At 54.1% G+C, this 27,395-nt stretch overlaps 8 protein-coding genes across 8 annotated transcripts; 3 read left to right on the top strand and 5 right to left on the bottom strand.

Annotated features, from left to right (window-relative positions):
- Positions 1 to 116: 116 nt before the first annotated feature.
- On the bottom strand, positions 117 to 2,164 carry COCSUDRAFT_23852 (proteasome subunit). Its single transcript, XM_005647748.1, has 4 exons — positions 1,936 to 2,164; positions 1,578 to 1,657; positions 1,212 to 1,387; positions 117 to 850 (listed from the first exon to the last, which is right to left on the bottom strand). Exons 1-4 carry the CDS (start codon positions 2,147 to 2,149, stop codon positions 637 to 639), a joined length of 684 nt encoding a protein of 227 aa, XP_005647805.1. The 5' UTR covers positions 2,150 to 2,164; the 3' UTR covers positions 117 to 636.
- Positions 2,165 to 3,032: 868 nt separating this feature from the next.
- Positions 3,033 to 6,945, top strand: COCSUDRAFT_42167 (hypothetical protein; the record flags this gene model as incomplete). The annotated part of the gene is made up of 9 exons (XM_005647747.1): positions 3,033 to 3,104; positions 3,233 to 3,338; positions 3,520 to 3,645; positions 3,940 to 4,010; positions 4,303 to 4,442; positions 4,753 to 4,840; positions 5,212 to 5,457; positions 5,900 to 6,058; positions 6,817 to 6,945. 9 exons carry the CDS (start codon positions 3,033 to 3,035, stop codon positions 6,943 to 6,945), a joined length of 1,137 nt encoding a protein of 378 aa, XP_005647804.1.
- A 544-nt stretch (positions 6,946 to 7,489) lies between these two features.
- On the top strand, positions 7,490 to 8,719 carry COCSUDRAFT_42166 (hypothetical protein; the record flags this gene model as incomplete). The annotated part of the gene is made up of 3 exons (XM_005647746.1): positions 7,490 to 7,700; positions 8,140 to 8,255; positions 8,570 to 8,719. 3 exons carry the CDS (start codon positions 7,490 to 7,492, stop codon positions 8,717 to 8,719), a joined length of 477 nt encoding a protein of 158 aa, XP_005647803.1.
- A 1,264-nt stretch (positions 8,720 to 9,983) lies between these two features.
- COCSUDRAFT_53555 (hypothetical protein) lies at positions 9,984 to 13,280 on the bottom strand. The gene is made up of 7 exons (XM_005647745.1): positions 13,142 to 13,280; positions 12,534 to 12,643; positions 12,210 to 12,329; positions 11,915 to 12,004; positions 11,316 to 11,466; positions 10,865 to 11,001; positions 9,984 to 10,553 (listed from the first exon to the last, which is right to left on the bottom strand). Exons 1-7 carry the CDS (start codon positions 13,191 to 13,193, stop codon positions 10,449 to 10,451), a joined length of 765 nt encoding a protein of 254 aa, XP_005647802.1. The 5' UTR covers positions 13,194 to 13,280; the 3' UTR covers positions 9,984 to 10,448.
- Positions 13,281 to 17,141: 3,861 nt separating this feature from the next.
- COCSUDRAFT_15796 (AP2-domain-containing protein) lies at positions 17,142 to 18,359 on the bottom strand (the record flags this gene model as incomplete). Its single annotated transcript, XM_005647744.1, has 4 exons — positions 17,142 to 17,377; positions 17,662 to 17,789; positions 18,084 to 18,176; positions 18,337 to 18,359. Coding segments are annotated over 4 exons (480 nt in total), but the record flags the coding sequence as incomplete, so codon positions are not given.
- A 1,779-nt stretch (positions 18,360 to 20,138) lies between these two features.
- Positions 20,139 to 22,164, bottom strand: COCSUDRAFT_66242 (hypothetical protein; the record flags this gene model as incomplete). The annotated part of the gene is made up of 2 exons (XM_005647743.1): positions 21,983 to 22,164; positions 20,139 to 21,122 (listed from the first exon to the last, which is right to left on the bottom strand). The coding sequence occupies exon 2, from the start codon at positions 21,096 to 21,098 to the stop codon at positions 20,139 to 20,141; it is 960 nt and encodes a 319-aa protein (XP_005647800.1). The 5' UTR covers positions 21,099 to 21,122; positions 21,983 to 22,164.
- Positions 22,165 to 22,416: 252 nt separating this feature from the next.
- On the top strand, positions 22,417 to 24,085 carry COCSUDRAFT_15617 (ribosomal protein L6 component of cytosolic 80S ribosome and 60S large subunit; the record flags this gene model as incomplete). The annotated part of the gene is made up of 4 exons (XM_005647742.1): positions 22,417 to 22,596; positions 22,911 to 23,114; positions 23,448 to 23,621; positions 23,948 to 24,085. 4 exons carry the CDS (start codon positions 22,417 to 22,419, stop codon positions 24,083 to 24,085), a joined length of 696 nt encoding a protein of 231 aa, XP_005647799.1.
- Positions 24,086 to 24,638: 553 nt separating this feature from the next.
- Positions 24,639 to 26,830, bottom strand: COCSUDRAFT_47562 (NAD(P)-binding protein; the record flags this gene model as incomplete). Its single annotated transcript, XM_005647741.1, has 5 exons — positions 24,639 to 24,821; positions 25,117 to 25,277; positions 25,838 to 26,050; positions 26,412 to 26,580; positions 26,720 to 26,830. 5 exons carry the CDS (start codon positions 26,828 to 26,830, stop codon positions 24,639 to 24,641), a joined length of 837 nt encoding a protein of 278 aa, XP_005647798.1.
- Between the last annotated feature and the right edge of the window lie 565 nt (positions 26,831 to 27,395).

Here is a 27,395-nt window from a genome sequence, read left to right as displayed (position 1 = left end):
TGTGATCTGTATGAGACTCCAGAGCTCTGTATGTACACTGTAGTGCCTCTGCATGTTCTGACGCATTATCTGAAACCCGTGCACTTTGATGACCCCGAGTTCTCAACAGGACAGGTCCTCAGGAGGCTAATATTTACAGTCAGCACTCCAGCAAACGGTACACTAGAACAGATCGGAACAACTGCTTTGCCTGATTTGCGAGGTAAGGGAAGTAAATGTATTTGCACTGACAAAGAGGAGCCCATGATGATGCAGGTTTGGTGCAGGCATCACAAAATGCTGGACAGCCAGTCTCCGTATGTAATGAGAGTAAAAATAACAGACAATTTGATGGACTGCACAGAGCCCCAAATCAGCCCTAGGCATGGGCTGCTGTGTGAGCAAGCAAAATTCAAGAGCAGCGAGCAATCAAGTCTCGTCATGTAACATAGTGACAGAGAACATGTTGCATAATGCACGTTGTGCTGCCATGCAGTATATGCATATGCAGTGCAAATACATGCTGCCCTTCTGGGGCATCTCTATAGCCTGAAAAGGCATATGCATACTCGGAATGCCTTGTTACTACAACACCGTCAGCTTGGGGAGTTATTCACTATCTTATACCTCAGCCCTCCACAGCGCATCAAAGCCAGCTCAGACCACAACCATGCCGGTGCCATTTGTGCCCATAGGCTCAATCTCATCCCAGAATAGAGGAATCTCATCGCCCTTGATCATCCGCCGCTCCGCCCCGGCCTTAGTGATGGTGATCAACCGCGCCAGGCCGCCTGATGAGCCGTCCCTCGACATTGCCAGAGCGAGCGCTGTCTTCACCAGCTCTTCTGCCTCTTCCCTGCTCATGCCATCCCTGCATGCGCATCCACAGCACATGACTCTCGCTTCAGGGACTTTCTCAGAAAATTGACAGCATTCTCTTTACTGTAGCTTGCCGTCCCCAGTCCATTCCCTCGCTGAGTGCATTTTGCATCACTTTCCTGTCCACCTCCTCGATTGGCTACTCAGGATGTCTCATGCAATCGAGCAAGAGAAGATCAGTCCCCTGCCTCCACAGTGGTATGCTATCCCTGGCACCCTGGATCCCCTATTTGCACTGCTCTGCTCTAGGAATCCATTCCTGGTGGCATGGCATGGCCTCATCAGAGGACGATGGCAACGTTCTCTGCTTGCACGCGGTCAAGTCGATCAGTAGCATCAGGCAGGGACAACACCTGTAGGCAGAGTCCAAGTAGCCCCAGATGTAGGTGCTGCCAGAGCCGTCCGTGGTCCAGTCCTGCTGCACAAGTGTCCCGCTGATGGGCACACCAAAGATCTGTCCACCTCCCTCCGGATCCCAACCGCCCACTATCATGGCGCCCATCAGCAAATTCTTATTGGAGTAGTTGATCTGCGCAATGCACATGGCTTTGAGTGCGTCTGTGCCGGATTGTCAGGTGCAGGCAGCCAAAATAATGAGGGCCCCCTTGGCATGGAGTTCCTTGAAGAGTCCACTAGTCAGTACTTGTGCGTGGTTCTAATGAAATAACTCGAAGCACAGATGTGGAGGGAACAGAAGGTGTTGTGATATCATCACACACCTGAGCCACAAGCTTTGCTACTGATTTAATTTTGGGGTCTCTCCCTAGCTCCATAGAGTGCATGGCTGTGTAGTGTCGCACTGCACAGCCAGGAACGATGAGCAAGTCTCTGATTACACCTTACGGTGATGCATGATACTGTTAACTTCTTGGTACAGTCTCAGGATACATTAGATGATCGAAATCAAATGTAATTTGCAATCCTGCAGACCCTGCCCATCAGAACTTGTACTTGAGGTGCGCTTTACTATCAGCAAGAGCAACCCTAAGCACTTGTGATACCCCTGCTACATTACAGGACGATTGCACAGTTGTAAAGTGTCATGCGATATACAGACAAGAGGCTCTGAGGCCTCACCATAATCTGCGATTGCCTGAGTATCAGCAGCGGATCCAGAGCGAAGCATGTAAGCATTGTCTGACAGAGAAGTAATCTTGTCTGACGCTCTGTTGGAAACATAGTTCCCTGTGCTCACGCGGGAGTCAGCACCAAGGACAACACCTCCATCAAAGGAAACTGCCACGATTGTTGTTCCAGTGTGGGGTGCTTCGTCACCAAGCAGCTGAGACATCTTTATGAACACTTGTTCTGCAGCTATTGATTATCCTTGAATGTTCAACATTGGCCTTCATGGGTCTCCTCTGCAAGAGGAAGCTCCAAGATTACTGGTCATAAGTCATCACTAATTAGTGATGCCCACGTACACATAATGATGGCGCTCCTTCTCTTGCAGGCTGGATCCCACTAATGAATACCTTGTCTTCTCATTTCTAGCCTGTGCTCGTGGGATTAGGTGTTGAGAAGTGATGAAGACGAGTCCTTTGGTTTACAAGATAAGAGCAGGACTTGTGTTGATCTGTGTTACTAAGTAGTTGGTGCCTGCCTGATCGAGAGGGTCTGGAACTCCCGAACAGAGAAATCGAATCAGAATGAATTTTGAATAGTTATTTCCGCTGAAACGGTAGTCACATAGGCATCATGGCTGGTAAAGCAACTTCTCGTTGAACAATCCTTGGATTTGGTTTGTGTTGTAGCCAGGATTTCGAATGTACCAATCTGTAATTAGGTTCCCTTCCGATCCTGTTAAGACTAAACCCACTCGTGTGAGCAGGAGAAATGATGGAACAACGTAGGAGGAAGGTTCCAGTCTTCCTCCGACAAGCCATACGGCAAGGCATTGGTGTCTGCATAGCGGTGACCCTCGGTTACGCTATCATGGGCATGCTTGGGGGTGCGCGATCTCATGCTCCCTGACTTCCAAGGCTGAGTTTTGGTCGGTTGGCTCCAGCCAGCTATTCACAGATCCTGTGGGCTGACTGCTTCCAAGTGGCTTGCAGGGAGACAGAAGAGAATAGGTCTGCAGTGGCTGCAGGTGAGCGACTCCCCTGATCCATCTATTTGTGATCTTGCACTGGCCTGAATTATTGAACTGTTTTCTAACCTGACTATTCACCATGCAGGGCTGCAAATGGGCTGCCATCACAATCGTGGTTGTGGCGGCTCCGATGCTGGGAAAAGTCACCCAGGTACCCATTCAGCATGCCAATAGTGAAGTAATCTTGTGGTACTCAGTGGCATTGGTTCCTGGGAGTGATCTTTCGCAAAGGAACAAAGGTTTATGTGGCCTGTCTTGACCCCTTCGGAGTGTTGACAGGTCTCAGTGGAGCGCACCATTGGCACCATCTTTGGGGGGCTTCTGGGGCTCGCTACTGTCCTGCTGGGCCATGGGTTTGGCCAAGATGAAGACATTGCCATCACAGGTGAGTCACTGGCAGGCTGACAAGTGATGATGGAATGTGTCACCAAGGAATGAGCGCTATCTGGGTGAAAGCGGTCTCATGCTCTTTAAGGGCTCAGTCCTATCAGTGCTTTGAATGTTTTGTCAGGCGGCAATCTCACATATTTGCCGCCTGATGTGAGGGTGCCTTTGGCTTTGTGCAGGCTTTGTGGCGTTTCTGGTGGGCTTTGGTGCGGTGTGTGTGGGCTGGGTTCTGTCGCTGGACTACAGCGCCAAGCTGTTTGTCATGACCTTTGTGCTGGTCGTCATGGGCTCCAATGAGCCTTCAGGTGCCTAGCTCCCCTTTTCTTCTGCTGTACAGACAACCCAATGCACTGAGCAGATGTTGAGAAGCACACCTGACAGAAGTGGACCTAATCGCTCTATTTAGAGCTATCAGACTTTGAGCGTTCCAAGCCAGGCTTTGACAGGGCCTTGTGTGGCCCAGATAGCACTTGGTGTATCATGGCCTGAGGATTGTCAGTTGCATAGCTGCATTGGCTTGCTGCATGAGTAGAATCTGCAGTGGTGGCTTCGTGACGGTATGGGGGCACATGCTGACATGTGGGGCCATGTGCGCGCAGATGCCAGCCTGGTGGCACTGACGCGCATAGTGGGGATTGTGGGGGGTGTCATGCTCATGCTGATGCTGTCGGTGTTCGTCTTCCCAAAGAGCGCCTCGCACCAGGCATGCCCCGGATGCCAGACTCTTGAACAGCTCCTGCATGATAAACTTTTACCAGCTCTGTGCTTCTGCTAGCTTGAGCGCCTGCAATATGTTCTTGCCAAGCTGTTTACTGCATTTCATGCGCCGGAATAGCCATCTGGCCCTTTGTGAGGCAAGGAAGGCAACAGGCGGCTTGTGATGCCTTGCATGATGCATGGATCTGGTCCAAATAGCTATTCAAGCTTCAAACCAAATCTTGGAGCATCAATCAACCATGCAGGCGGCTGACAACATGGCGGAGGCGATGATTGACCTGGTGAATCTGAGCAAGCTGGCATGGAAGGCGACGAATGGGGACACAGAACAGCAGACAACCAAGCAGCGCATGGAGCGGGCTCGCTCTCTCAGGCAGCCCGACGGGTGGGCTCCTGAAACACCCAACCCGATGCATTGCATGCTCCGTCGATTGGGGGCAATTGGTGTGAATTCCGGATGTTTGAGAATGATTGGACAGCTAGTCCACTGCAAGCAGCTGTCATCCATTTTCGGACAGAGCATTCTGCAAGTGATCATCAAGACTCCCTGGTTCAAGTCTCAGGATAGGGGCTGGATCGGTGGGAACCTGATAGTAGTCAACTGACAAAGTGCAACTGCATATTGTGACATCTGCCTACCGGTAATGAACTGCAAAGTGTTATGGTCGTGTTGTGAAGGACACTTTGCTGCGCAGGTACATGCTGCTGCAGCAGGAGGATGAGGAGAGCGCGCGGAAGGAGGCTGCCGCCAACAGGGACGCGGCTGAGGTGGACTGCGAAAAGGTGCTGTGCTTGTCCCCTTGTACTGCAGGCACATCCACTTGTCATTGAGATCAGCCCAAAGAGGTTTACAAGTGTGTCTGTCATCAACCCACCCCGCCGGGTTCAAGGATCAGGAGTTATGCCAGAGCAGCAGCGCTCACACTGCATGCTGTGCTCAGCGGTGGTGCTTGGTTGCATCAGCATAGCGCATTTCCCCAGAACATTCCTCAAGGGAATCCGTGCATCATGTGGTGTCAGACACAGCCGAGCCATAGCCAAAGGTCGCCTGGTCATGAACAGTCAGGCATTTGGGTAGGACTCTTGGGGTGCTCTCAGCTTACAGCAGTGTATGCAGAGTGTTGACGCTGTCTTTGTGTGTCTCGCGTGCGCAGATGCTGATGCAGGTCTATGACAAGCTGGTGAAGTGCGATGAGCTGCTGCCGGTGGCGGCGAACGAGGTGTACTTCAAGACGTTCCGGGGGCGATGGTGTTTTCTGCCGGCGCTGCCGTGGCTGCGCATGTCCTGCCTGGGGTCCCCCGGCTCCTGGCGGATCCCCCAGCGCGAAATGCACGACCTGGCCACATGCATGCGCCGCGTCGCACGCGTCCTCTGGGCCCTCCACGTCACCTTCCAGGAGGTGCGAGTCTGCTTGGGTACACTCGGCCCAATGCTTGTGAGGTTGCTCTGCTTGGATTACTGGCAGCGGGACCCTCATGCATGAACCTCAACCTGAAAGTCCCCCTTTTGGGCCACCCGCGCCCAGCCAGCAGCCAGAATGCAGCCTGTTGCCTGCGTGATTTCTTAGAGGGGCAAAATTTATGTGCCCGTCTGATTGGTCACTTGCCCGCTGTCTGGAGTATCAGTGCCTTGTCAAGTGGGCTGTTCTTTGTGGCGCATGGAGGTCAGACAGGCCGGAACCGCCCTGTTGGCATGCCACTGTGACTCCAGACAGTGTGCAAGTATCACCCTAGCACCACAAGATGCTGCAGCCTCCCCTGCTTTGATCGCAGCAGCCTGCTGGCATGGCTTGCGTGTTGAGTGGCGTCAAGGTTGCATTGTATTATGTGTAAATGCTGCAGGGGTTTGAGGGTGAGGTGGCGGTGGTGCTGCGGCGGCACTTCCCGACCAGCCTATTAGCGGACCTGCAGGCCAGCAGCCAGGGCGCCCTAGTGGAGCTGGCGCAGGCCTTCCCCTACCAGCCAGCCTCCGAATCTATCGGCCTCTCCCGTTTCACCCAGGTGCCTCCTCCCGTACCGTACTCGTCCTAGTCCAAGTCGCATTGCGCCTGAGTCGGATAAATTGTTGGAAGATATCCTTAAAATCCACGATGCAGGATTGCCTACAGCCATCGTTAATGGGATGCCCCTTCATAGAGCTTGTCAATGCTACCTTCAAGAGTTTCAGAGCCTCAATCTTCTTGGAGATTGAAGATGTCTATTTAATTTTCTGATTAAGTATCAGGCCAAGAATGGTATAGCGCATGCTGCAGCCATTTGTGGAACTAGAAGCCAATGGCTGCATGCCGACCTAGCCAGGCTGGAGAGACTGGGCGATCCGAGCAGTTAGCTCCGTATTGCCCACAATGCATTGGCATGTGTTGGCGTGCAAGCAGCTGTGTCTGCGGTTTCTTGTGGGCCAGCTTCTGTGCTGATGCATTCTGGCAGTGCTGCCAGGCTCTTTGGTGGCTAGCTGGTGCCTTGTTGTATCACACATGTGCACCTGATCGCTTAATAAGGGATTGTTCATGCCGGCGCTGGCCGATGACAACCGACGGCGGAAGGGTTTAATGGCACGGGTAGCACTATAATTTACCGATCCTGGGGAGAGCCTACTCCGACCACGATCAGGCAATCGTGCTACAGATCAGGACACTTGCAAACCGAATGTCAGTCAGTGGCAACAGCGGACAGGTATGCCTGGCTCGGTCTGGGAGAACAAATATATCTAGGCTTTGGGGTTTACTCATCTGAGTAGGCAGCGCTGCATGTGCGCGCAGGTGGTGTTGGACCTGATCCGCATCTCAGAAGAGCAGCGCAATGCCGCCGTGCAGCAGCTCACCCGCCGCAGAGGCACCTCCCGTCGCGCCTCCAGCGAAAAGCTTTCAAGGCACGCCCATTATTTTTGACTTTTTGATTCCTTTGTTGAATTCCGGACTTCTCTGGACCTTGAGACCACAGATGACCTCTAGGTGGGGCATTTTTGCTCTTCTCTCCCTCTCTTAAACTCTTTAGTCTAGGGGACTCTGAATGAAGCGTTTCAGGGTCCTCCCTGATTACTTTGGCAACCTTTTGATTTATATATAACCTGTTGGTTTGGATTTATCCCACCCTATCTGTCTCAGGAGGCATCTGAACAGAGCAGTCAAGAAGCATCTTCCCGTGTTCCGATGTACCTCTTTCTGCCTTCAAGAGAAGACGCGCCAGTCCTTGCGTGCCTTGCCATTTAAAGCATCTTATTGCAAAGAAACGCCTTCTTGCCAGCAATAGGATTCTTGACACTGACGTTGACACTCGTGGTGATGATGCACCTCACAGGCTGTTGTCAAAGCTCTGCCAGTGGTCCTGAGTCTCCTCCTCACGCACCTCACAGCCTGTCCGTGACATAAGCAAGCAGATTTCTAGAGTGGTCTTTGATTTTCTGCCGGTGCATCCCACAGGCTGACCAGCAACATGAGCGTGCTGAGCAGCGCAGCAGCCACCAACGGTTTCCACGGCCTGGCGTCCCCCTCCTCTTCAGAGGTCCTAGGAGCGCCGCCGCGGCTGGTCAATGACACAAGTGCAACGCCGCCGTCCCAGGGGATCCTTCAGTCCTCTGAGGCTCCACCTGATGCCGGCAGAGACGTGCCCTCGTCCGGCGGCCAGGAAACTGACAGCGCGCCAGGTGACTAAGGACCCCTGATCATACAACCCTCTTTAATCGCTTCTGCGCGCCGGGACCTGACAAGCCTTGGAAACCAAGACATGCCACGTGACTACGTTGGGCAGACATGAGTGCGACATGAAAGCAGCATATCTGGTCTGAGCAACGTAGTCTCATCTGCTTGAAAGCCCTTCAGTCGGAAGAGATCATGCCGCGCACATGTTTGATGTGGTCCCTGTAAAATTCGAAGGCGCCGCGCGCATGTCGCGCCTAGCTCCAAAATGGTGATGGCAGGCTAGGTTTGTCCCTGGGCATTGTACTCACTTCACCGTTCAATTTTACTGGGCTGCCATCACCGGGCTGGGCTGGGGCGCCATTCGCACAGCGGGCAGCTGCAGGTGTGCCTGCGCATTTTCATCCTGTCTTGTTTCATCGTGGGCTGTGGGCATTGACTGCGCAGCTGGCACGATAGGCATGGTGCACCTGGAGGGAACGCCGCTGGACGAGGAGGACCTTGAAAGCATCGCGGAGGCGCTGGACATCTTCCCTCCCACCAGCGCTGGCTACTCATCCAAGGTGCGCAGCCCGAGCAACCTGGCATTTTTTTTACCTTGTCAACTATCTCCTACACTTTGTAATGAAGTAGGCCAGTTCACCAGCGAATAGGGTGGTCACAACGAGTTCACTGAATTGTTAGGATCTGGTTGACTGCAATGGATGTCTGCGATTGACGATTGCTCAAATGAGCACAACACAAGCAAATTAAAGTATTCAGGGCCTCCTTACTTGAAGGGAGTCAGCAAGAGGTGGTCATCAGTTGTGTATGCTTCCAGAAATAAAAGGTTCTCAGGGTGCATGGGTTGTTAATGCTTTTGCTCATGCCTGTACAGGTGCGCTGGTTCAGCTTCCAGTTCCTGATGCAGCAGCTGGCGGAGGAGCTCAAGGACATGCACACCGCCACGCAGCTGGTGCTCGCTGCACTGCCCAAACCGCCCAAGAAGCGCCCGCCGGGCATTGCCGGGCAGCTGCTGCCCAGATAGCACAATCCCCCTGCCTTCTCTTGAATCAGGGTCTGAAAGGATCTCAACAAAGTGGTTCCAAGGTAGTTCAGACAGTGCTCCTGGACGTCTATCTCTGGGCAATCATTCAGACCTGAAAAGTGCCTTGGCAGAGGATGTGGCAAAAAGTTCTGGGCAGACCAAAACCCCGCCCCAAAAGCCAGAGGCGGCAGAAACCCAATCCCAGTGGAGTTCCCATTGGATGGGGGGTTCTCATTGGATGCCAGACCCTGCCTGACTTCCTTGCTTGCCTCAACTCTGTATGTATGTGTGGCCCTGCTTTGGGACAATTCTGAATCCAATCTCCTGTCTGGTGTAAGAGCTTCATTGGGGTCCCTGGCACCTTTGGTTTGCTTTGAGTCTGGGCAAGCTTTGTGTGTATGTAATTGAACATCTGGCTGAGTTCATGATGTGACTGGGAGCTTTGCTGCAATGAGTGTCCCTGTTATGCAATTCGCTGGCAGATGGTACATAGCAAGAAGGTTTTGTGGTGTGTTTTGAAGGCAATGCTTGATTACCCCTGAATTGGGCGGGAAATGTCGATTAGGGGGCATTCACTTATTGCTTTCCAGGGAAGATATGTAGACTAGATTTGAAATTGAGTTCAATTATGTTTGTTGCAGTCCTTCCTGTGTTGGTGGTTTGTACTTGCTGCTCGTTTTTGCTACAGATTTGGCAATGTCTGCGCGGCAAGCAAGCGCTGCTTGTGCGCAAATTTTAGATAAGGTACTAGTCATGATTGTTTTGAGGATTCAGCATACAGAAGATGTGTTACACATAGAGACAAGGCTAATGCCAGGGGAATTTTTTTGGTGTAAGTAGTGCTGACAAATCCATGCACACCGGTAAATGCTTCTATCTGTAGCGGACCGCTACTAGCAGTATGTTAGGAATTTGCATAGTTGCTGTCTGTGATTAGACCTTCAGAATAGTCTGGGTCTTTTCCCGCATGGCCCTGCTGATCTTGTAATGCTGTCACATACATATGTGCAGACTGTTCTTTCCGCACAGTCGAACAAGCTGCCAAGCCCTGGCTTCAGGGTCATGGTCTGATCGGCTGTTCACTACTTAATCCGTTCCGAGACAATACTACCAAATGCGTGCTCATTGACGTCCATGTTTGGGGTGCACCCACGTGGTGTCTCTGCCCAGCTGCCTAGGTAGTACATTTCAGAGGCTTACCCTTTCAGAATGAGCAATACATGTAGTCACATAGATATTGTGTATCATGGTCCGGCATTGCAGCTGCAGAGCTTCCTCTTACAAGCGTTGGTGCGTTGCATCCATGCATATCACCTCCAGATGCACCAATGTTTTGCAGGTTGTCCAATTGTATTTGAAGTAGCTCAGAAACACAGTTGCAACTCATCAACATTGTGCCGTCAAGGGCTAGCACAGAGGATGCGCAGGATTGTGAGCCAACCAATGATGTCCTCTGCAGGGTGTAAGACAGTCAACAATCTCAGGACAGCCCCTCCCAACAGTCAATGGTCTCAATTCCCACTTGTCCCCAGTCCCTCAGACAATACTCACATGCATTGCCAAGAGGTATTGCTGGCTGGGCAGGTCAATATCACACACAACTGCCGCGGATCCCTGAACAAAATTGCGGCCCCTTTGCATGCAACAGCCTCAACTGGCCCCTCCCAAATATCCCATGCATCCCATGTCCATCCACCAAGCCTCCGTCTCTCCAGCGCCACTCTCCCGCTCACTTTGTCTTCTTCATCACAGGTGCTGCAGAATCCGCTGGAAATGCCGCTCCCTCTGGAGCTGCCTTGGCCGGTGCCTTGCCCTTCGCGGCCTTCTTTGTACCCTGCCACAGCAATGAAACACATTTGTGTCTGCTCACCCTTGCAGTAAGCCCTCTGCGGCCCTCCTCAGAATTGCAGCTAAGCCATGTTTTTGTGTGAGTGATCCGAGTGCTGCAGTGATTCCACCGTGAACAGGAAGCCAGCGCGCATACATCTCTTACACAGGCAGCCACCTGCCAACAATTCTAGTTCTACATTGCCCCTGAGACTCATGATGGGGCATGCAGTAGAGCACTTGTCATGCACGATGGAATACACGGCCATCTATAATCCATCAGAATGGATCTCTTTCAGGCTGGAAAGCAAAGAGCACCTGGTTGAAGTTGGTGCCCTTGAGCCACTCGTTCTCCTCTCCGGCGACGACCACCCTCTTCTTGACCTCCACCTTCCTGGACCCCTTGCGCGGCTTCAGGATGCCCTGCCACTCCAGCGCAGACTTCACGCCGTACGCTGCACCACACAAACACTTCAGCCACAGCATATGCACGTGAGGCATCGAGCATGTGTGCTTTTTAAAGATGCTAAAATGCAGTGTGAAAACCAATTCACATGCTTTCCGCAGCAACTGTGACCTGCGAGCGGGTGCCATGAAGCTCTTGGCACCGTTTCAATTAGAGTGTCAGCAAGCCAGATGAAAAGTTATTCAGACGGCACCAAAGGAACCATGCCGCTTGGAAGCCATGTGAGCGCAGTGGTGACATTGCTTGTGGTCCTTCAGGAGGGAGCAAACACATGTGCTGGCATATGCCGACATGTGCGCGCACCTGCGGCGGCGAGGAGGCCGAGTAAGGCGGCGAGGAGGAAGATGCCCTGGACGTCGATGAGCGGGGGGACCTCCACAATGTCGATGGTCTCGTTGAAGAAGGTGCTCGCGAAGCTTCCGGCAGGGGTGTTGTAGAACACCGTCAGCGCCACCTGGCAATGCGCACCAGAACAGGCTCTCGAGACCCTTCCAATCCTCTGTTCCCCAAGTTAACAACCTGACACCCTGTGTCACCTCTGTCCACCAAGTGAAACAAAAAGTTGGGACACCAATATTGCTTGAAACTTGTACAGTATGCGCAATTTGGGGCCTACATAGTTGAGCCTATGCAGGCCAAACATGATCCAACAAGGATTCATCTACAGAAGAGAATGAAGGCAGAGCAACACAGTGAATCAGTCTCCTGTTTACTGATCTTGCTCTGCTGATGTTCCTTGGACCAGTCGCTAGCTTGCTGACAAGCGGGCTGGCAACTGACGAGTAGCCACTGCTCGTCAGCAAGCTACAAGCGGGCGGAAAATTATCAGCAGACCAGGTGACTATATACACAAGCATGGCATGGCAGCAGTCTTGAGGGGGCGCCAGGCGAAGTGGGCGCACCTGGAACTCCCTGGGAGGGAAGCTCTCATCTGGTGAGAAGTAGTATGACAGGGACGCCTCCTCCCCAGGGCTCACCACAGCTACTTGCGGCTGCACAGCACACACAGAACCCCCTCAGCCATCTTGCCATGCCTTACAGCATGCCCCTCGAACCCATCGCCGCTGCTGCTGCCACAGCTCTGCCATCTTGACAGAGCCTTGTGCCTTTGGAATGAGATCGTGAAAGTGCTGCAAGCAGTGTAGTGATAACAGATGCAGCAGAGTAGGATTCGTGGTGGGGAAATGGGATGCTGACCTGGTAGGTGAAGTTCTGGTAGAACTGGTGGAAGGCTTGGGCATTGTTGAGCGAGCCAACGATGGCAGTCACATTCACCCTCTCTTTGGCATTGTTGTGCACGCCGACCACAGCCTCCACCTGCGATGCACTCCACGTCAGTGGACGCATCTAAGGATTCATGCACTCCAAGCGGTATCGACCCTCTGCCAGTTTTATGTTGAGCATCATCACAACATCCAGCAGGTTTTGGGCACACAACGAGGGCTGTGGCCACAGGGCAGCCTCTTCATGAACGAAATGGACAAAACAGCATTAGCACATGAAGGTGAGGGGAAACGTTACCAGGGCTCCAGCTGGGAACTGCTTCTCTGGGTACTCTGGCAGCCAGAAGACAGTCTGAAGTCCCTCCAGGGGAGCTGGTATATCAGTTAGAGGATGGCTCTGGCCCAACACTGCATGAAAAAGAAAGGTGGTGGTAAGAGGCTAGGATCATCAGAGCTGTTCCACAGATTTGCCCCACGCCTGGGGACGATCCTGATGAGCAAAGATGTTCAAGCACCTATTTGATACGCTATATTAAGTGACCCCAGTGGACGCGCTCCGCGTATAGTCCAAATACACACATATGGTTGCAGCTAAGATTGATAGCAATCAATGAGCTCAAAGCCTTGATCTTCAAGGTAGTGACTATGTGGGCGGGGCGTCTTAGGAATAACATCAATGGCGCTTATTCAGCCTTCCCTATCCCATGTCTACTATGCAGCTGACAAAACCAAAAATCTTTCTACCCTGCATTGACCGCCTACACACGTTGGAAATATTGTCGCTCTCTTCTTTGGCTGATCAAAGCCACGCACGCTTGAGTAGGCACCAGACCCGTGTCAAATCTGAACAAGGATCCATCCAAACGCTTCAAAGAGGAAAAATTCAGGTCGAGCTCGAGTACTCACCAGCTGCAACGCAGACAGCAGCAGCAACCAGGCAAAGCAATGCTGCCTTCATATCCCTACGAGCGCTACGCGCCCTCAAAGCCTGCAGTGGATTCCAATCGCGCGAACGTCCAATCGCTTTTTGAAATTGCAATTATTCAATGTCCTTCACAGTGCCTCGCGCAAGTGTTCCATGCATGTTTGAAGCTATTCGCCCGCCTGAGGCGTTCCTGCAACTTCCACCGTAGATTCACATCTTGACCTTCATGTCTGGCAGGGTTGTGTCCATTTTGTTGGGAAAAAAAACTGTATCAGTTCTGCCAGATGTGATGTACAACGATGGCAACAGTGCCCACTTCCAGCATGCCATGGCAAAGGGAATTGGCGCGCACGCGTGCCGCGCACCCATGCATGTCATCATCATGTTGACGAGTAATGGTGCATGTATGATCATCATAATAATAATAATAATATTCTGTATGAGTGGCGAACCTCATCATGATCGTTTGGGATGACTTGCAGAAAATTTCATGGCATACGGCAAATCGTCTGATTGTCAGCCTGCCAAAGAAAGCCATATAAAACCAATTGACGCAGGCACACTAGTGGCTGGCACAGTACTGGCACAGTGCCAGCCTGCTCGAGCACCTGCAGCGCTGCATGCATGAGGCGTACAGGCGAAACTTTACAATCAAATGAAGCCTGCAGGGTGGACTGCAGTCCATCTCCACGAATAAGGGCATGATCAATTTCTCAACTCATCCGTCACTTACTAGAAGAACACCTCGGGTCCTCGACCCTTCATAAATACATACGTGCTCGCAGTGGAGACAGAGAAGGAACAGGGGCAGTCTAGGTTGACTGAGCATACGTCCGGACATACAACTCAATAGCGATGTTGTTGCCAGCATGGCACCTACAAACCAAATCCTAGCATAGTGGCGTTCTGCTGTTGCAGTGATGTGCGCTTGAGGCAGGCATTGTATGGACAATGGAATCTTTGCAGGGCAGAAACTCCTGGAATGAAATGTTGCCACTCACAAGGCATGTGTGCAACACTGTACCAAAACGGTGCAACGTCTTGTGCAGACTCTAGGGCATCCGCAGCCCAAAAAGGAAAAGCACCTGAATGCAGCACTGAGACGAAAGCAAAAACGATGGGCATGGACATGCGTAGCCATGTGACCCTCTGAGTCCTACTTCTTGATCGCCAATGTCTTGCTAAAAGAAATATCTCGCTGTTAAACTCACGTGGTGAATTTAACCAATTCCTTGTCAGGGATGTCCTTTACCATTGAAATGGGTAGATTAGCTCTTAACCCCACAGAGATGGTCTGCATCTCAGCAGCATAATTACAGGTCCCAGCTGTGACAAATATGCCGAAAAGGATATCTGCACCCAGTCATGCGGCTGTATTGCAGCAGCAGCTGAAAATGCACGGCTTTGTCCCTTTAAAGACATCTAGATCCAATTCCACGTCTCCACATGGCCATTAGCTTGGGCTTGCTTGAGCTCCTTGGAACCACAAAATTCCTGCCAGCATCTGTGTTGCAATCAGATGCCTCTTGCCCTGTTGTTGGCCACCTCCTGCATGCCATGAGCTAAGCGGCCAACAGCGCTGACAATGCCCAGCCATGTCACAAAGCCAGGCAGTACCAGCCCCATTGCAGCTGCCGCACTGCTGCTCGGATGCGCTGCTGCTGTGCCCATGCGGCTCATGGCTTGCAGCACCACTGACTTGCTGACCTCGGGGTCGTCCACAATGGCCTCCAACAGGGCGGCCGGGGATGTGAAGCGGTGCTGCGCAATGGGGGTTGGCACTTTGGCGGACCTGCCCGTCGCCATGCTGGGTCCCTGCTTGTACATAACAGATTGCCACTATTAGCATCTTGCTGATAGTGCTGAGGTGCTGCACCATGAGCTGCGTGAATACCACGAGGAGGACAAAGCTCCATCTGTTGTAGATGCAGTAGAGACAGAGGCAGAAGGGAAGATATGTCCTGAAATGAATAAGTGCTTTGCTCTGCTGTCCACAGCACATGCAAACAACAAGAATTGCGAATGGCTGCACAAGAGTCCACTGGTTCCAGGGTGCCTGCATAGAACTGTGCGGAAAGTTGGGGCAGTTTGAGGCAGCACCCGTCTTGAGCTGGGGGCGCTGGCCGGTCGCCGGCGGCCCTTGGTGGTGGCCATGGGCATCGGTTCATCGTCGTCTGAGATCTCCACATCATCCTCCTCCATGTCCTCGTCCACCCGCCGAGCAGGGCCCCGATTCCATGTCGGCATCCGGCTGCACAGCAACACAACCCCATTAGTCATTTACACAGACGACAACCGCCCACATGAACAAAATTTGCTGAGCAGAGGGCTGCAACTTGACAGGGCTGGAGTTTCTGGGTGGAGACAGGACAACGGATGACTGTGCCTGAGTCTGCCGGTCCATTCTTTTGACCTCTTGACATCACTGTCTCTGACTGCTTCACAACAGCAGGTACAATGATGCGGCTTCTTATGGGATCTGCGGACAGGGATTATCTGGCTGAGAAAGGACAACAGTTGTTGTTGCCTGACTGTACTTGTCTCCGCCCATTGATCCCTTGACATTACTGTCCCTGACCGCCTCACAAGGCGGGTACGATGATGCGGATTTGCATTTGATGTACAGACAAGTCTGGATGAAAAGATGTACCTGCGCTTGTTGGGCGGCGCGCGGCCAAGGCCTTCGGCGACGGTGGCCATCTGCATGAGAATGGCGGCGGTGTCGGTTTCGGCCGCTTCGGTCGCCTTCCTGCGCGGGCCCGGCCGCCCCTGCTTTGGCTTGCCCACCTGGCTCAGGTCCAGCATGCCTGCGCACAGAGGACCCACCTCAACAATCTGCTGTCGCATCTCTTACCCTACTGACAATGTCTTGCTTCACAGGATGTCATTCCAATTGAAGGCCTATCGAAACCCATGCAGGGGCACATTGATCTAACTGGCGGCAGTCCCTAAGTGTTATGAAACGTCACAGCAAGCTTCAAGCAGTCCAGCCTTTCAGGCTCCTCCTAAAATAGAACAACTGAATGTTCTTACAAAGCCAGGACACACCATCCATCAGGTGAAGAAAACAACGCACCATCATGCACATGCTGGGACTGCTTGTTGGGCCTGCCGATGTGGGAGGTGCGCCGGCGCTTTACGGCCGGCCGCGGCGAGCCGTTGTCGGCCAGTGTGGCAGCCGGCAAGGGGAAGGCCTCGGTGCCCTCCTCTATCACTCCTCCCCCCAACGCAGCTGGCGCTAAGCGCCTACGCTTAGGCTTCGGCTTGGGCTTGGGCTCCTCTGCAGCCTGCTCATCGAAAAACACAATCAAGATGTAAGTACAGAGATGCTTGCACGTTTTCCTTCCTCATGCAAGAGCCTAGCAGGTCAGCAAATTGCGAGCCATGAGAGCTGAGATCTAAAAATGGCGCCAGGCTCATGCATCCCATCCCAATGCCGAGACACAGGCAAGCAGGTCCACAATCTTGCGCTCTAGCAGAACATGAAGGCGCACCTCTGCTTGTGCAGCCTCTGCATCAGCTGGGGAGAGTCCCGTCTTGGCGTCCACAATGCGGGTGTTGGCACCAACAGCCTGCATCAAATGCACCATGTTCAATGACCTCCTGTGCTGCACATGACACAATCTCTGCAGACTACTAAGCACAAAAAACTCGCAACCCATAGCAACTTGCAAGATGGAGAGGACATTACCACTGCCGGCATGATGGCTGCATCTCGCAGCCAGGCCTCAAAGGCGTGTTCGCTGTACTCGCCATCGTTGTGGAAGCCCGGCAGCTGCTCCCCATTGTCAATGCGCCTGCATCCGACCAGAACCACTTCAAATAAACGGCTCCGAGTCCGATCAATGCAAACATCCAACATGCATCACCATTACTGTGACATGAAGCCACATCGAATCTGCCATATCATACTCAAGAGGTTCTACTGCACCAACAGTAGGACACTGCATGATCAGTAGTCAACTCAGCCAAATGTCTAGTCTACAAATTTGGTGGGCACAATGAGTACTTGAGACTGCATGAGAGGCATGGGCCGCACATCTGGTAGGCCTCGAGCTCCTTGGTGTAGTTGGACACAGGGAAGTTGGTGGCGGCGGAGGATCCAGTCAGGAGGACGAGGGCGCGGTCATAAACACGTGCAGCCTCCACCTCGCTGCTGTGCAGGCCCAAGTACACGTGCTTGCTGCCGCGCAGTCCAATGCGCACCTCCCAGCGGCCTGCCACAGCACATGCAAGTCCTTTCAGGCATGCCACATGCCAGCACATGCCAAATTGAGACGCGTAACATCGGCACTTGCCACTTGATGCAGGCCCTTCTCCGAGGATCTTGGCATGCTGGTTTCTTTACCTTCCCATGACTGACAATGGCTTTTGACATGCCCATTGTGTGAGAATGGTGCCGTTCCTACATGTATGGTTTTAACAGATGTGTGAGCCAGTGGTCATTACAACACAAGGCTTTGGAAGATGTCAGAGGCTCAGCATGTTTGATCTTGCGCACCGCTCTTGTGCTGGGTGACGCCTCGGAAGGAGGAGGAGCCGCGAGTGAAGCCGGGGCTGGTGCGCCGGATGGCCATCACCAGCTCATTCATGGGCACGCTGTCCAGCCGATCCAGCAGCGCTGTGTACCTGATGCATAACAATGAACACCTCTTGGATTATTCCCACATGGGCTTTGTTGTCAAGACTGCCCCACCTAGCCGCAGCCCCCAGAGTCTAAACCCGCCATGACTGGCGCATGAGCATTGCAGACAGATCTGATAAATACTTATATAAATGCATTAAACCGTATCAGGTCACTGGTGGGCTTTGGCTGGGCGAGGCTGTCACCCTCTGACAGACTAGGAGGAGGTGGGCGGGCAAGCATGCACTGCTAGAGGGTGACAACCGCCGACCCGGCCATTCTATCTCAGGGCTGCCCACCTGCTGATGTGGAAATTGGTCTTGGCTTTCAGGCCATGGCACTTCAGCGCTGCCACATCGTGCGCCTCAGCTGCCTCCTCCTCTGTTGAGTATCTGCATGACAGAATGGAAACATCAGCTTGCAGGCAGACAAGAAACATGCATAGTCATTGCAGCCAAATGAAATGCAGGGGCAATCACAGGCAGGAGGCCTGCAGGTGAGCCCAGGACACAGATATATCCAGAGTAGGAGCTTATGCTTGATGAGCCTCACCCGCCAAGGTAGGCCTGCTTGCCGTCCTCCCTCACCCACACATGCGCCTCCCAGCGCCCGCTGCGCCTGTGCTTTGTCACACCCTGCGCAGGCGCACATCCACATGATCAGCATCTGATGTGCTGCGGCGTGAACTGGACATCAAGGACAGAGCTGTCTGTTGCACAGGAATGTGAGCTCGCATGAGGCCCACCTTGTACATGGAGGTGCGGCCGGCAGGGCCACGCTTGCGCTCTTCGCCCTCAAATAGCGGCCGCGGCTTGGCCTTGGGCTTGGGCGCTACGGGCGGCTTGGCGACGATCGGGCGCGCCCCCGGGCTGGCCGCCAGCGGAACAGCCCCGGCCGGGCGCACGCCGCGGCCGGCTCCTGGCGGCTCCAAGGGGACGCCGGGCGCAAGTAACGGCTGGAAGTCGAACGGCGTAGCGGCGGCGGCGCCGTTTGGGACGGATGCAGGGGCAGGTGCGCCCTTGGCGATTGACCCCGGCAGCTCGAAAGCCTCGACGGGCGCGCATGCGCGCGGGCCGCTCACGTTGCCGTTGGGGAGCACCAGGTGCGGCCCCAGCGCGGCCCCGATCGCAGCAGAGGGCTTTGCTTTCACACTGCCCTGTGGCAGAACCTGCAGAAAGCGCGAAGCATGATCCTCAACACATAAGACCAAATTCATTTGCTTTGACTAATCCAACTTTGCCTGCAAGCAAAACGCCAGTGTCTTGAGCCAGAGAATGACGAAGGTATGGTGAGTGCATGCGCGGCTGTGGGAACAAAGAGAAGCTGAAGCAGACCGCACCTTGCCGCCCTTGGGGGTTGTCTTTGAGACGGTGGCGCCAAAGGGCACGAAGCCGCCGCCGACGCTGCCCCAATCGCGGATGATGAGCGGGGCCGGGGGCGGGGCCGAGCCGCTGTCGCTGCCGGCAACCGCGCCCTTGCCGCCGCTGCGCTCCCCGCTGGCCTCGCCGGAGGACGACTTTGCCGCCGTGGCTGAAGGCGCAGAGCTGGCGCTCGCAGGAATGCCGTCGGCCACGCTGCTGACCTCGGGCTCGGGCTTGGGGCCATTCGCAGGCGCAACGAATGCGCGAGAGCCGCCCATCTGCGCGCTGGCCACGGCTGAGGTGGCGGGCTTTGCAGGCTCTAGCTCTTCCATCTCATCCTCAGTCTCCTCTGACAGGTCCTCCTCTGGGATGTCCTGGTCCGTGTTATCGTTCTGTGGGAAGCCTGGCTCCTGCTGCGGCTCTGGCAGCTGCTCTGGGGTAGCCTCCACAGCTGAAGATGCTGCTGGCGCTGACTGCAGCGCTGAGGTGGGCACATGGTTTGGCACCTCGGGCTGCTTGGCTGGCTCTTCCTGAATCGGGTGCGGCGCTGCTGGGGCAGGCTGAGTGCCAGGGGGAGGCAGGGGTTGAGCTGGCAGTGGGTGAGGGGCCGCAGGCTGTGCCACCAGTGCAGCTTGTGCTGAGGGCAGGACAGCAGGCTGCTGCTGAGGTGGCGCCACCAGCTGGGGCTGCGGCGAAAGAGGGTGTGCTGAGACCACCGCTGGAGGCGCGCCTGGGAAGATCTGCGGTGTTTCAGGCCCGAACGGTGGCGATGGTGCAGCTGAAGCAGGCATGGGATGGTGTTGGGGGTGCACAGATCTGCAGACAACGCTCGAGCAATCAGTAGTGATAGCAAGCTCACATTTGGACATGGAACATGGCACAAATTTCACCAAGATGCCCATTGGGACAAGATTTCTCCAGGCATGAAGTCACGTGTTTCTCAAGTCTAACATGCAGACAGATTACCATTGTTTTGGAAGGGGTGGAAAGGCCTCACGTGTCGGCAGGTCCGTTCACGTTGACATGGGGCTGGCTGGGAGGCCGCATGCTCGGCCTCCCCGGCACTGGGACCCCCAGAGCCGGCGCGGCAGGTGCCACCCCCTGCGGGCCTCCCCGGCCGGCAGCAGGCACGCCCATGACAACCTGGGGGCGGGGGGAACCCGCAGCCGGCGCAGGCGGCCTAGGGGCCGCCATCAGGCCGCGCCCTGGCTGGATGGTCGGCGGGACCGGGCGCATGTTGGAGTTTGGCATGATGAGCTTGAAGGGCATGCTCGTGCGACGCGGCGTGGCCGGCCCCAGCGGCCGCACCTGCGGCACCGCAGGCGCCGAGTAGGACGCCATGGGAGCCATGCCAGCCGGCCTCCCCACTCCAGCGCCATTGGGCCGCAGTGCTTGCTGGCCTGCGTACGGCGGCCTCTGCGCAACTGCCTGCTGCGGGCGCGCCTGAGCGTAGCCGTTCATGCTTGCTGAGGCCTGGCCTGCCGCCAGTGTCCGCTGCAGCGGCTGCTGCTGCTGCACAGGTGGGTGCGCAGGCAAGGGCATCTGCTGCTGCGGTGGCCGCTGCTGCGGCTGAGCGTGCTGCAGCTGCTGTGCATACTGCTGTTGCTGCTGCTGCATTTGGTGCTGGTAGAGCTGGTGGTATGGCTGCTGCTGCTGCGGGACTTGCACGGCGAGCTGCTGTTGCGGCCCCGGCGCCGCAGCATTGCTTGCATTTTGCTGCGGTTGTGGTTGGACTGATGCCGTTTCCTGCATGACAGGCTGGGAGCTCGCGTACTGGGCGGGTGCTGTGAGCCCTGCTGCCTGCGGGAAGGGGTCTGCAAACGGCTGGTACTGGGACGCCGCTGCATGCACGGGCGGGAATGCAGAAGCATTCGGGATGCCTGACGGCGGTGCAATCTGCCGTACAGAGCTGCCATAGCTGTCTGCTGGCGCTGCATTCGCCAGGCCTTGCATCGTGGTGGTTGTCGAGCACGAAACCTGTGGCAACCAAGAGAATTGGTTCCTCAGGGAGCGCAACAAAGCAACAGAGCCGAGACTAAACGTCCAAGAATTGCTATTGGACCGTGCATAGCACATTTTTCCACCAATATCAGGCGATTCAGGTCTGCAAGCTCACTCAAGAACTTTCTTGGAGCAGTAAGCCGTCACTCGAATCTGCACCATTTGGTAGCAGATTGCTCACACGACCTGAGGGACACTCAAAGAAAACATTTCTCAAGATCCATGGTCCTTTCGGTGGACCCTGAGGGCTTGTATCACAAAGAGGTAGTAGGCATCATAAGTAAGCAGGGCACCATAAAAGCCATCGAATGGCCTATAGATAGGCTCAAGCAATCCCACAAGGTTACTTGGCAAGTCTGTAAGGGTCGCATGAGACCGCTACAGCGGCTGTCAGACAAAAGTTGGCCATCAAGCATCACTTATGGCCTGACAATCTGCTGGGGACGAAGGCACCATTCTTGTCGGCTTCACCCCCCAAGACATATGCTTTGATGAGCACACTCGCAAAACCGTTCCCGCGTGGCAATCAGGGCCGGCGGGGCAGGCGGACAGGCGAGGCTCGTTGGCGTCCGAGGAAGCGTGGTGCCCTATTGGAGGCACAGCTTGAGGCGGAAGCGCCCGATCGCAACCCAGCCAGGCACGCAAACGCCATCTAAGATCAGCAGCAATGGCATAGACGCCTCGGCCAGAGGCCTTCCCGGCTCGCCCCACCCAAAAGTTCCAGGCCGTATCTCACGGGTGCCTTATTGGACTTGCAAGAAGCGCAATCCGGCACGGGTCCAGCCCGACAGAATAAGACAACCTCGGCGCTACCATACGAAACAAAAGAGCCTCACCTGTTGAGGGCGCCTACAGGCCGGAGTCCACAGCCACCAAGGTGTCGCACTTGTGTCTTGGAGAGAGAGACGATCCTGTGAAGGGTTTGTCAGCCTGAGGCCGGCCCGGGAGATCGCTTCAGATCACCCTCCGGGTATGACACAACTCACAAACATCGCGGGCACGGCGAAGGAATGCGCAGCATACAAGTCAGGGCATCTCCATCACAATGAGGCTGCTGCAGGCTCTTGGATCATATGAACAGGAACGCCACAGGACGGAGACCAAAGCCTACTTTGGCTAAAATGGTGGCCTCCAGGTTTATGCTCTGCCCAGTGACAAAGGAACGCCTCAGCATGTCAGAACTCAGCCGCCCTGGAGCTGGACTACTGCATTGGGATCGATGTGAGCTGCAGCAGAAGGGCCAGATCCGAGATAAATTGTAAGTTCGAACATGGCTCCTGCCAAGAAGAAGGAGCCGCGTGCTCCCGCCAAGGAGCTGGGACCCGGCATCTCAGCCCAGGGCAGGAGCAAGACATACAAGAGGCGAGGACTGTGGGCCATTAAGAAGAAGAACGGTGGCAAATTCCCTGTGCACGAGAAGCAGGCGAAGGCTGCAGAGCCAGAGGGCAAGGTAGGAGCTCATTTTAGCAATATGAAGGACGCAGCAGTAAAGTGATGGCTGTAAGGCTTGAGTTCAAGATATCAGTGCTTTCATCGGAACAACAAGAGAGCCTGGACTTATGCAGTGCTGAAGATCTACAATATGTCTTTTCAACAGCACCGTACTTGTTTTATTTATCGTAGTTGCAGTCATCCTGCATACACGAGTGAAGGCTTGGCGCTCTGATACCAATGGCCTGGGGTTGTGTGGCCACGTTCTCACTCTACTTGCACACCCACCGTCATAAGGTTCAGATCGTTGACATGTCATGGATTCCTGTGCAGGCACCCCGATTCTACCCCGCAGACGATGTGAAGAAGCCTCTCAAGAGAAGGCATGTGCAGAAGCCCACAAAGCTCCGCAGCAGCATCACCCCTGGCACTGTGCTCATCCTGCTGGCTGGTCGCTTCAAGGGTAAGCGTGTGGTGTTCCTGGGACAGCTGCCCTCCGGCCTCTTGCTGGTCACCGGACCCTTCAAGGTCAACGGGGTGAGTCTGCGCTCATCCACCCTGTTTCCAGCTTTTGAGATCCTGAATGCCAGGTGTAGCTGTTCATTATACCCAATGGCACCGCTCACAGAGGCTTGTTGTTGAGAATTGTGACCGCTTGCATGTCTAATCAGCGACAGACTGGCCATTTGTCTCTTGTTAGATCAATCTGATGCAGAAATGGCGTCAGTGTGCTCGTAGCATATGTGGAGCAGCATCAGATGGCGGCCCTTCTGTATGGAACAAGGCAATGGCGTTTGGAGGCGTTAGGAGGAAGATAAGGGCCACCTATCCATTTTTCTATTGGAGTGACGTGATGTTCTGCCTTTGCAGGTGCCTCTGAAGAGGGTGAACCAGGCCTATGTGATTGCCACCTCGACCAAGGTGGACTCCAAGGCTGTGGACATCAGCAAGATTGACGACGCCTACTTCAAGGCGACCGAGGAGCCCAAGAAGAAGAAGGGCGAGGATGAGTTCTTCAAGGCCGACGCCGAGGAGGAGAAGAAGGTGCGCTGCCGGCATGAATGTGTCCGAGAGCTGGCAGCAGACGCAGTGCATTTTTATGGCAGGAGATTCTTGATTTACTGCTTGAATTGGCACAACTCAGCATTTGTTGCATGTTCATATGATTGGATGGCTAGGGTGTCTGTGTGGGATGCTGCGCTGTAGTGTAATGAACTGTTAGAGTCAGGAGCTGTTTCAGGTATCCATGTCGGCACAGGATGACAGGATGATAGACAGCCAGATCTGCTTGTATGCTGTGCTCAAGAGGATCATGCAAACAGCAGCAGACGATTTCTGATGGTTTGTGGTAATTTCGCGTCTTGCAGGAGCTGAGCAAGGAGTACATCGCCAGGCAAAAGGAGGTGGACACAGTGCTGCTGAAGGCGTTGACACCAGAGCTCAAGGGCTACCTCGGCTCTAGGTTCACACTCAAGGCTCACGACAGGCCGCACCTCCTCAAGTTCTGAGCCGTCTGGGTTGACATCACCTAATTTACAGATCCTTGCTTCCAATAATGCTGATAGAGAAGTACATGTATGCTGAGCGACTGGCGTCATAGCCATGTAACATTTTCCCGCACGTCAGCAGATGTAAGGACTTTCCTGGCAGATGTGGATCAAAGGCCACTCCCTGCTGAATGACTGCATTCATTCTGTGGTGCCCAGCACTGATTTGTAAACGCAAGTTGCATGCTACAGTAAGCAGGGAGCTTCAACAGACTCTCAGGGAATGTCTCTGTACTCTGAAAGACTATGTTACAGCTCCTTTGTCATATTATCGGCCTTTGTCATATTATCGGCCATGTCATTGACCAACGAACACGTTGACCCTGCCAGACACAGCTGGTTCCATGGGGCATAGTTGAGGTTGCCATCAATCTCTCATGGACAAAGAGCCTACCAGTAAATTGTCATCTCATCAACTCACAATTTATACACAAATAAAAATTCCAAATTCATTGAAAGCTCCCTTAATCACAGCGCGGCCTTTAGTGCACGTTGAGCTCGACATGACTGCCTCTCACTCCTCTCCACTGTTATACAACAAGCGCACTCCATTCCCTTTGTACTGAGCCCCTGCTGCTCTCACCCTGTTTCCCTCCTTATCAAAGAATCGCCCCCCACCGATAATTTGCGGTGCACCAATGACCACCCTCCCAAACGCCGAAACTGGAGACAGGAAGTCCACACTCCCATTTGTCCCCTGTCCACAAGAGCAAGTGACACATCTGAGATGGGCACTATAAATGCGACATCCATGAATGAATACCAAGCTTATGCCGGGCCAGTGAAGATCCTAGTCCAGACATCTAGCCGGTGCAGCCTTGAGCAACAAACCCATCCAGACTCGCAGTGGCAACCATCTCTTTCCAGGCCATGGATCGCTATCAGAGCCACATGCAAGACTTTCCCAGCGACCCACATGTGCATGCAACAAGCCTTTGTGCACTGCCAAACGTGGCATTAAATTTGCCCCAGAAAGGGACAAAGATGCACACCTGCATGGCCCTGATCTGGGGCACCAGAGCCTCTGCAACGGTCTCCGGCTCCTCTGCGAGAGCATTGAAGAATCTGCGCGCGACGGGCGACGCGTCCTTGAGTAACAGATCAGTCAGCACCATGCCCGGGGAGAGATTGTGGACTCCAATGCTGCGCACACCTGCACAAGCACCAGCACAGCGTCAGAGCATGCTTGAAGCGCATTTCTCGTCAGAGCATCACAAGGGGTCATTGGTGCTCTCTAGCAGGCTGTGCATGATAGCAAGAGCCTGCCACAGCGCTGCGTGTCTCATCTGTGCTTTCTGGCACTGCAGCTTTCAGGTAGGACAGTATTATACAAGACACACAGCCCTCCAAATATGCTGCTGGACAGCCTCCGCAAAAAAATGCAATGCAAAGGAAGTTACACAAGACAGACAACGCTCTGGCACGCCCTTGCAAATATGCACAGCCTTTCAAACAGCGCTAACGACACTCTGCATGGTGTTCTGGAAGCAGCCAAACAGATGCACAGCCCCACAGAATATACAGCTAGGAATCCCCTTGTCCTTATCACCAGTGCACAGAAGGCAAATATTGCGGTATGAGACTTTGCACATTATACAGACACGGTACGCGCGCTCTGAAATATTGAATCCACCTCACAATCTGGTGAAGTGGTGTACCAAGCAAGTGGAAAGTGCTTCCATCACAATCTGCTGAACAGATTTAGAAGCCCACCTGCCTCTTGGAGCTCCTCTGTGAGGGACTGGGTAAGCTGAGTCAGCGCTGACTTGGTGGCTTTGTGGGTGACAGCTGACTTGGAAAAGGACGCCCCCCAGCGCGAGAAGCCCAGGTTGAAGATGTGGTACACTGGCCGCGCCTGTTCAGGCTGCTGCCTCATCAGCCTGATTGCCTCCCTGCAGCCCAGCAGGCTCCCTGCCACGTTTGAGCCTGGCGTGCAAAACACACTAAATCTGTTGAAGACTTCTTCAACTCTTGAGGTCATGATGAGGATACTGCAGGCCAACGCATGCAAGCCCTGGCTCCACTGTTTTCCGCAGCTGGGCTGTTTCTCCTCTCTAGGTGTTCTGCAAATATGCATGATAGCGCAAACAGATCTGCTGCCGGGCTCCCAATTGTGCTGCAAGTTTAATCCAAAAAGAGGGTGGTGCCACAAGGTGCACAGCGAAAGCCCTGGCAAAGTCCCCGTTTACAGCCCCAGGAATCCCCAAAACCCTCTCTGTTCATGTTTCACAAACGTGCACACATCATGTACAGAAGTGTATGACTAGGGAGGGCGACTTGGGGGCACCTATGACGCGCACAATCTCATGTGGGTCCACATCAGCCAGCAGGCGTTTGCTGGTGACCTCGCCAGCGTTGTTTATGAAGGTGTGCACTGTGCCAAGCCTTTCCCTGGTGTACTCCCCCAGGACTGCCACATCGGCTGGGTCAGACATGTCACATCTGATGCCATGCACCTGATGCAGACACACACACAGCATCCTTATGACCTGCCATGCGTGGCTGTGACCCCCCTTGAGAGCGTGCTCAGTGGAAAAATAAAAATGACTTTTCAAGGAAAGCCTGAGAAGCAGCAAGAGTGGAATTTCATCGTACCTCACTCGCAGGCCATTCCGCCTGCAGAGCGGACACTGCCGATCCCACTCGTTCCTCGCTGCGCCCACAGAGCACAAGAGCATCGCCTGCCTTCAGGAACTCCCGCCCCATCGCAAAACTGCAACCCATACCATCTCATCACCATTGCAGGTCAAAACAACCCGGGTAAGCTTGCGCGCGGCCATTCGAATTGGTGCTGTGCGTTTGCCCAAGAAACAAAAGGCACTGACGCTCACCCCAGTCCCTTGCTGCCACCTGTGATGACAACCCCCCTTCGCTCTGGTTGCCCTTGCGCCCTGACATTCAGTACTCTCCTCGTGCTTCTGGGCACACCCGTCCAATGTACCTGGTCAAGACAGAAATGCCTTACTTCGCATGTTGACGACCAGCAGTTCCGTGCAGGATCTGAGACGAAATATGTAGAATATAGGTGGCATGCAGAAGGCAATAGACCTGCCTGTATGGGATTGTGTAGCTGAGACAGCTGCGCTGTAGGACCTGTTGTGGGGTGTGAGGGTCCCATGAAAGCTCAGAATTAGAATATATGACAAGGTGATCCCCGCACGCTAATCATTGGGCATTTATCTAATAACTTCTCAGATGCAAAGGTCCTATGCTTTGCGCCCAACCTACGTTATTCGACCGAATGATCAACGTGATCCGACAGCAGAAATAT

Source organism: Coccomyxa subellipsoidea (assembly GCF_000258705.1).
Source record: "Coccomyxa subellipsoidea C-169, whole genome shotgun sequence".
Lineage (NCBI taxonomy): Eukaryota > Viridiplantae > Chlorophyta > Trebouxiophyceae > Coccomyxaceae > Coccomyxa > Coccomyxa subellipsoidea.
This window is presented reverse-complemented; position numbering and strand designations above follow the sequence as displayed.

Excerpts from the sequence above, each read along its gene's own strand:
- COCSUDRAFT_23852 (XM_005647748.1), bottom strand. The coding sequence starts at position 2,149 with ATGTCTCAGCTGCTTGGTGACGAAGCACCCCACACTGGAACAACAATC. Across the intron at positions 1,388-1,577 it reads TAGCAAAGCTTGTGGCTCAG|ATCAACTACTCCAATAAGAA; the intron begins GTGTGTGATGAT and ends TGCATTGCGCAG. Across the intron at positions 851-1,211 it reads TACTTGGACTCTGCCTACAG|GGATGGCATGAGCAGGGAAG; the intron begins GTGTTGTCCCTG and ends ATGCGCATGCAG.
- COCSUDRAFT_53555 (XM_005647745.1), bottom strand. The coding sequence starts at position 13,193 with ATGAAGGCAGCATTGCTTTGCCTGGTTGCTGCTGCTGTCTGCGTTGCA. Across the intron at positions 12,644-13,141 it reads TGCTGTCTGCGTTGCAGCTG|TGTTGGGCCAGAGCCATCCT; the intron begins GTGAGTACTCGA and ends TTTTTCATGCAG. Across the intron at positions 12,005-12,209 it reads ACCAGAACTTCACCTACCAG|CCGCAAGTAGCTGTGGTGAG; the intron begins GTCAGCATCCCA and ends TGTGCTGTGCAG.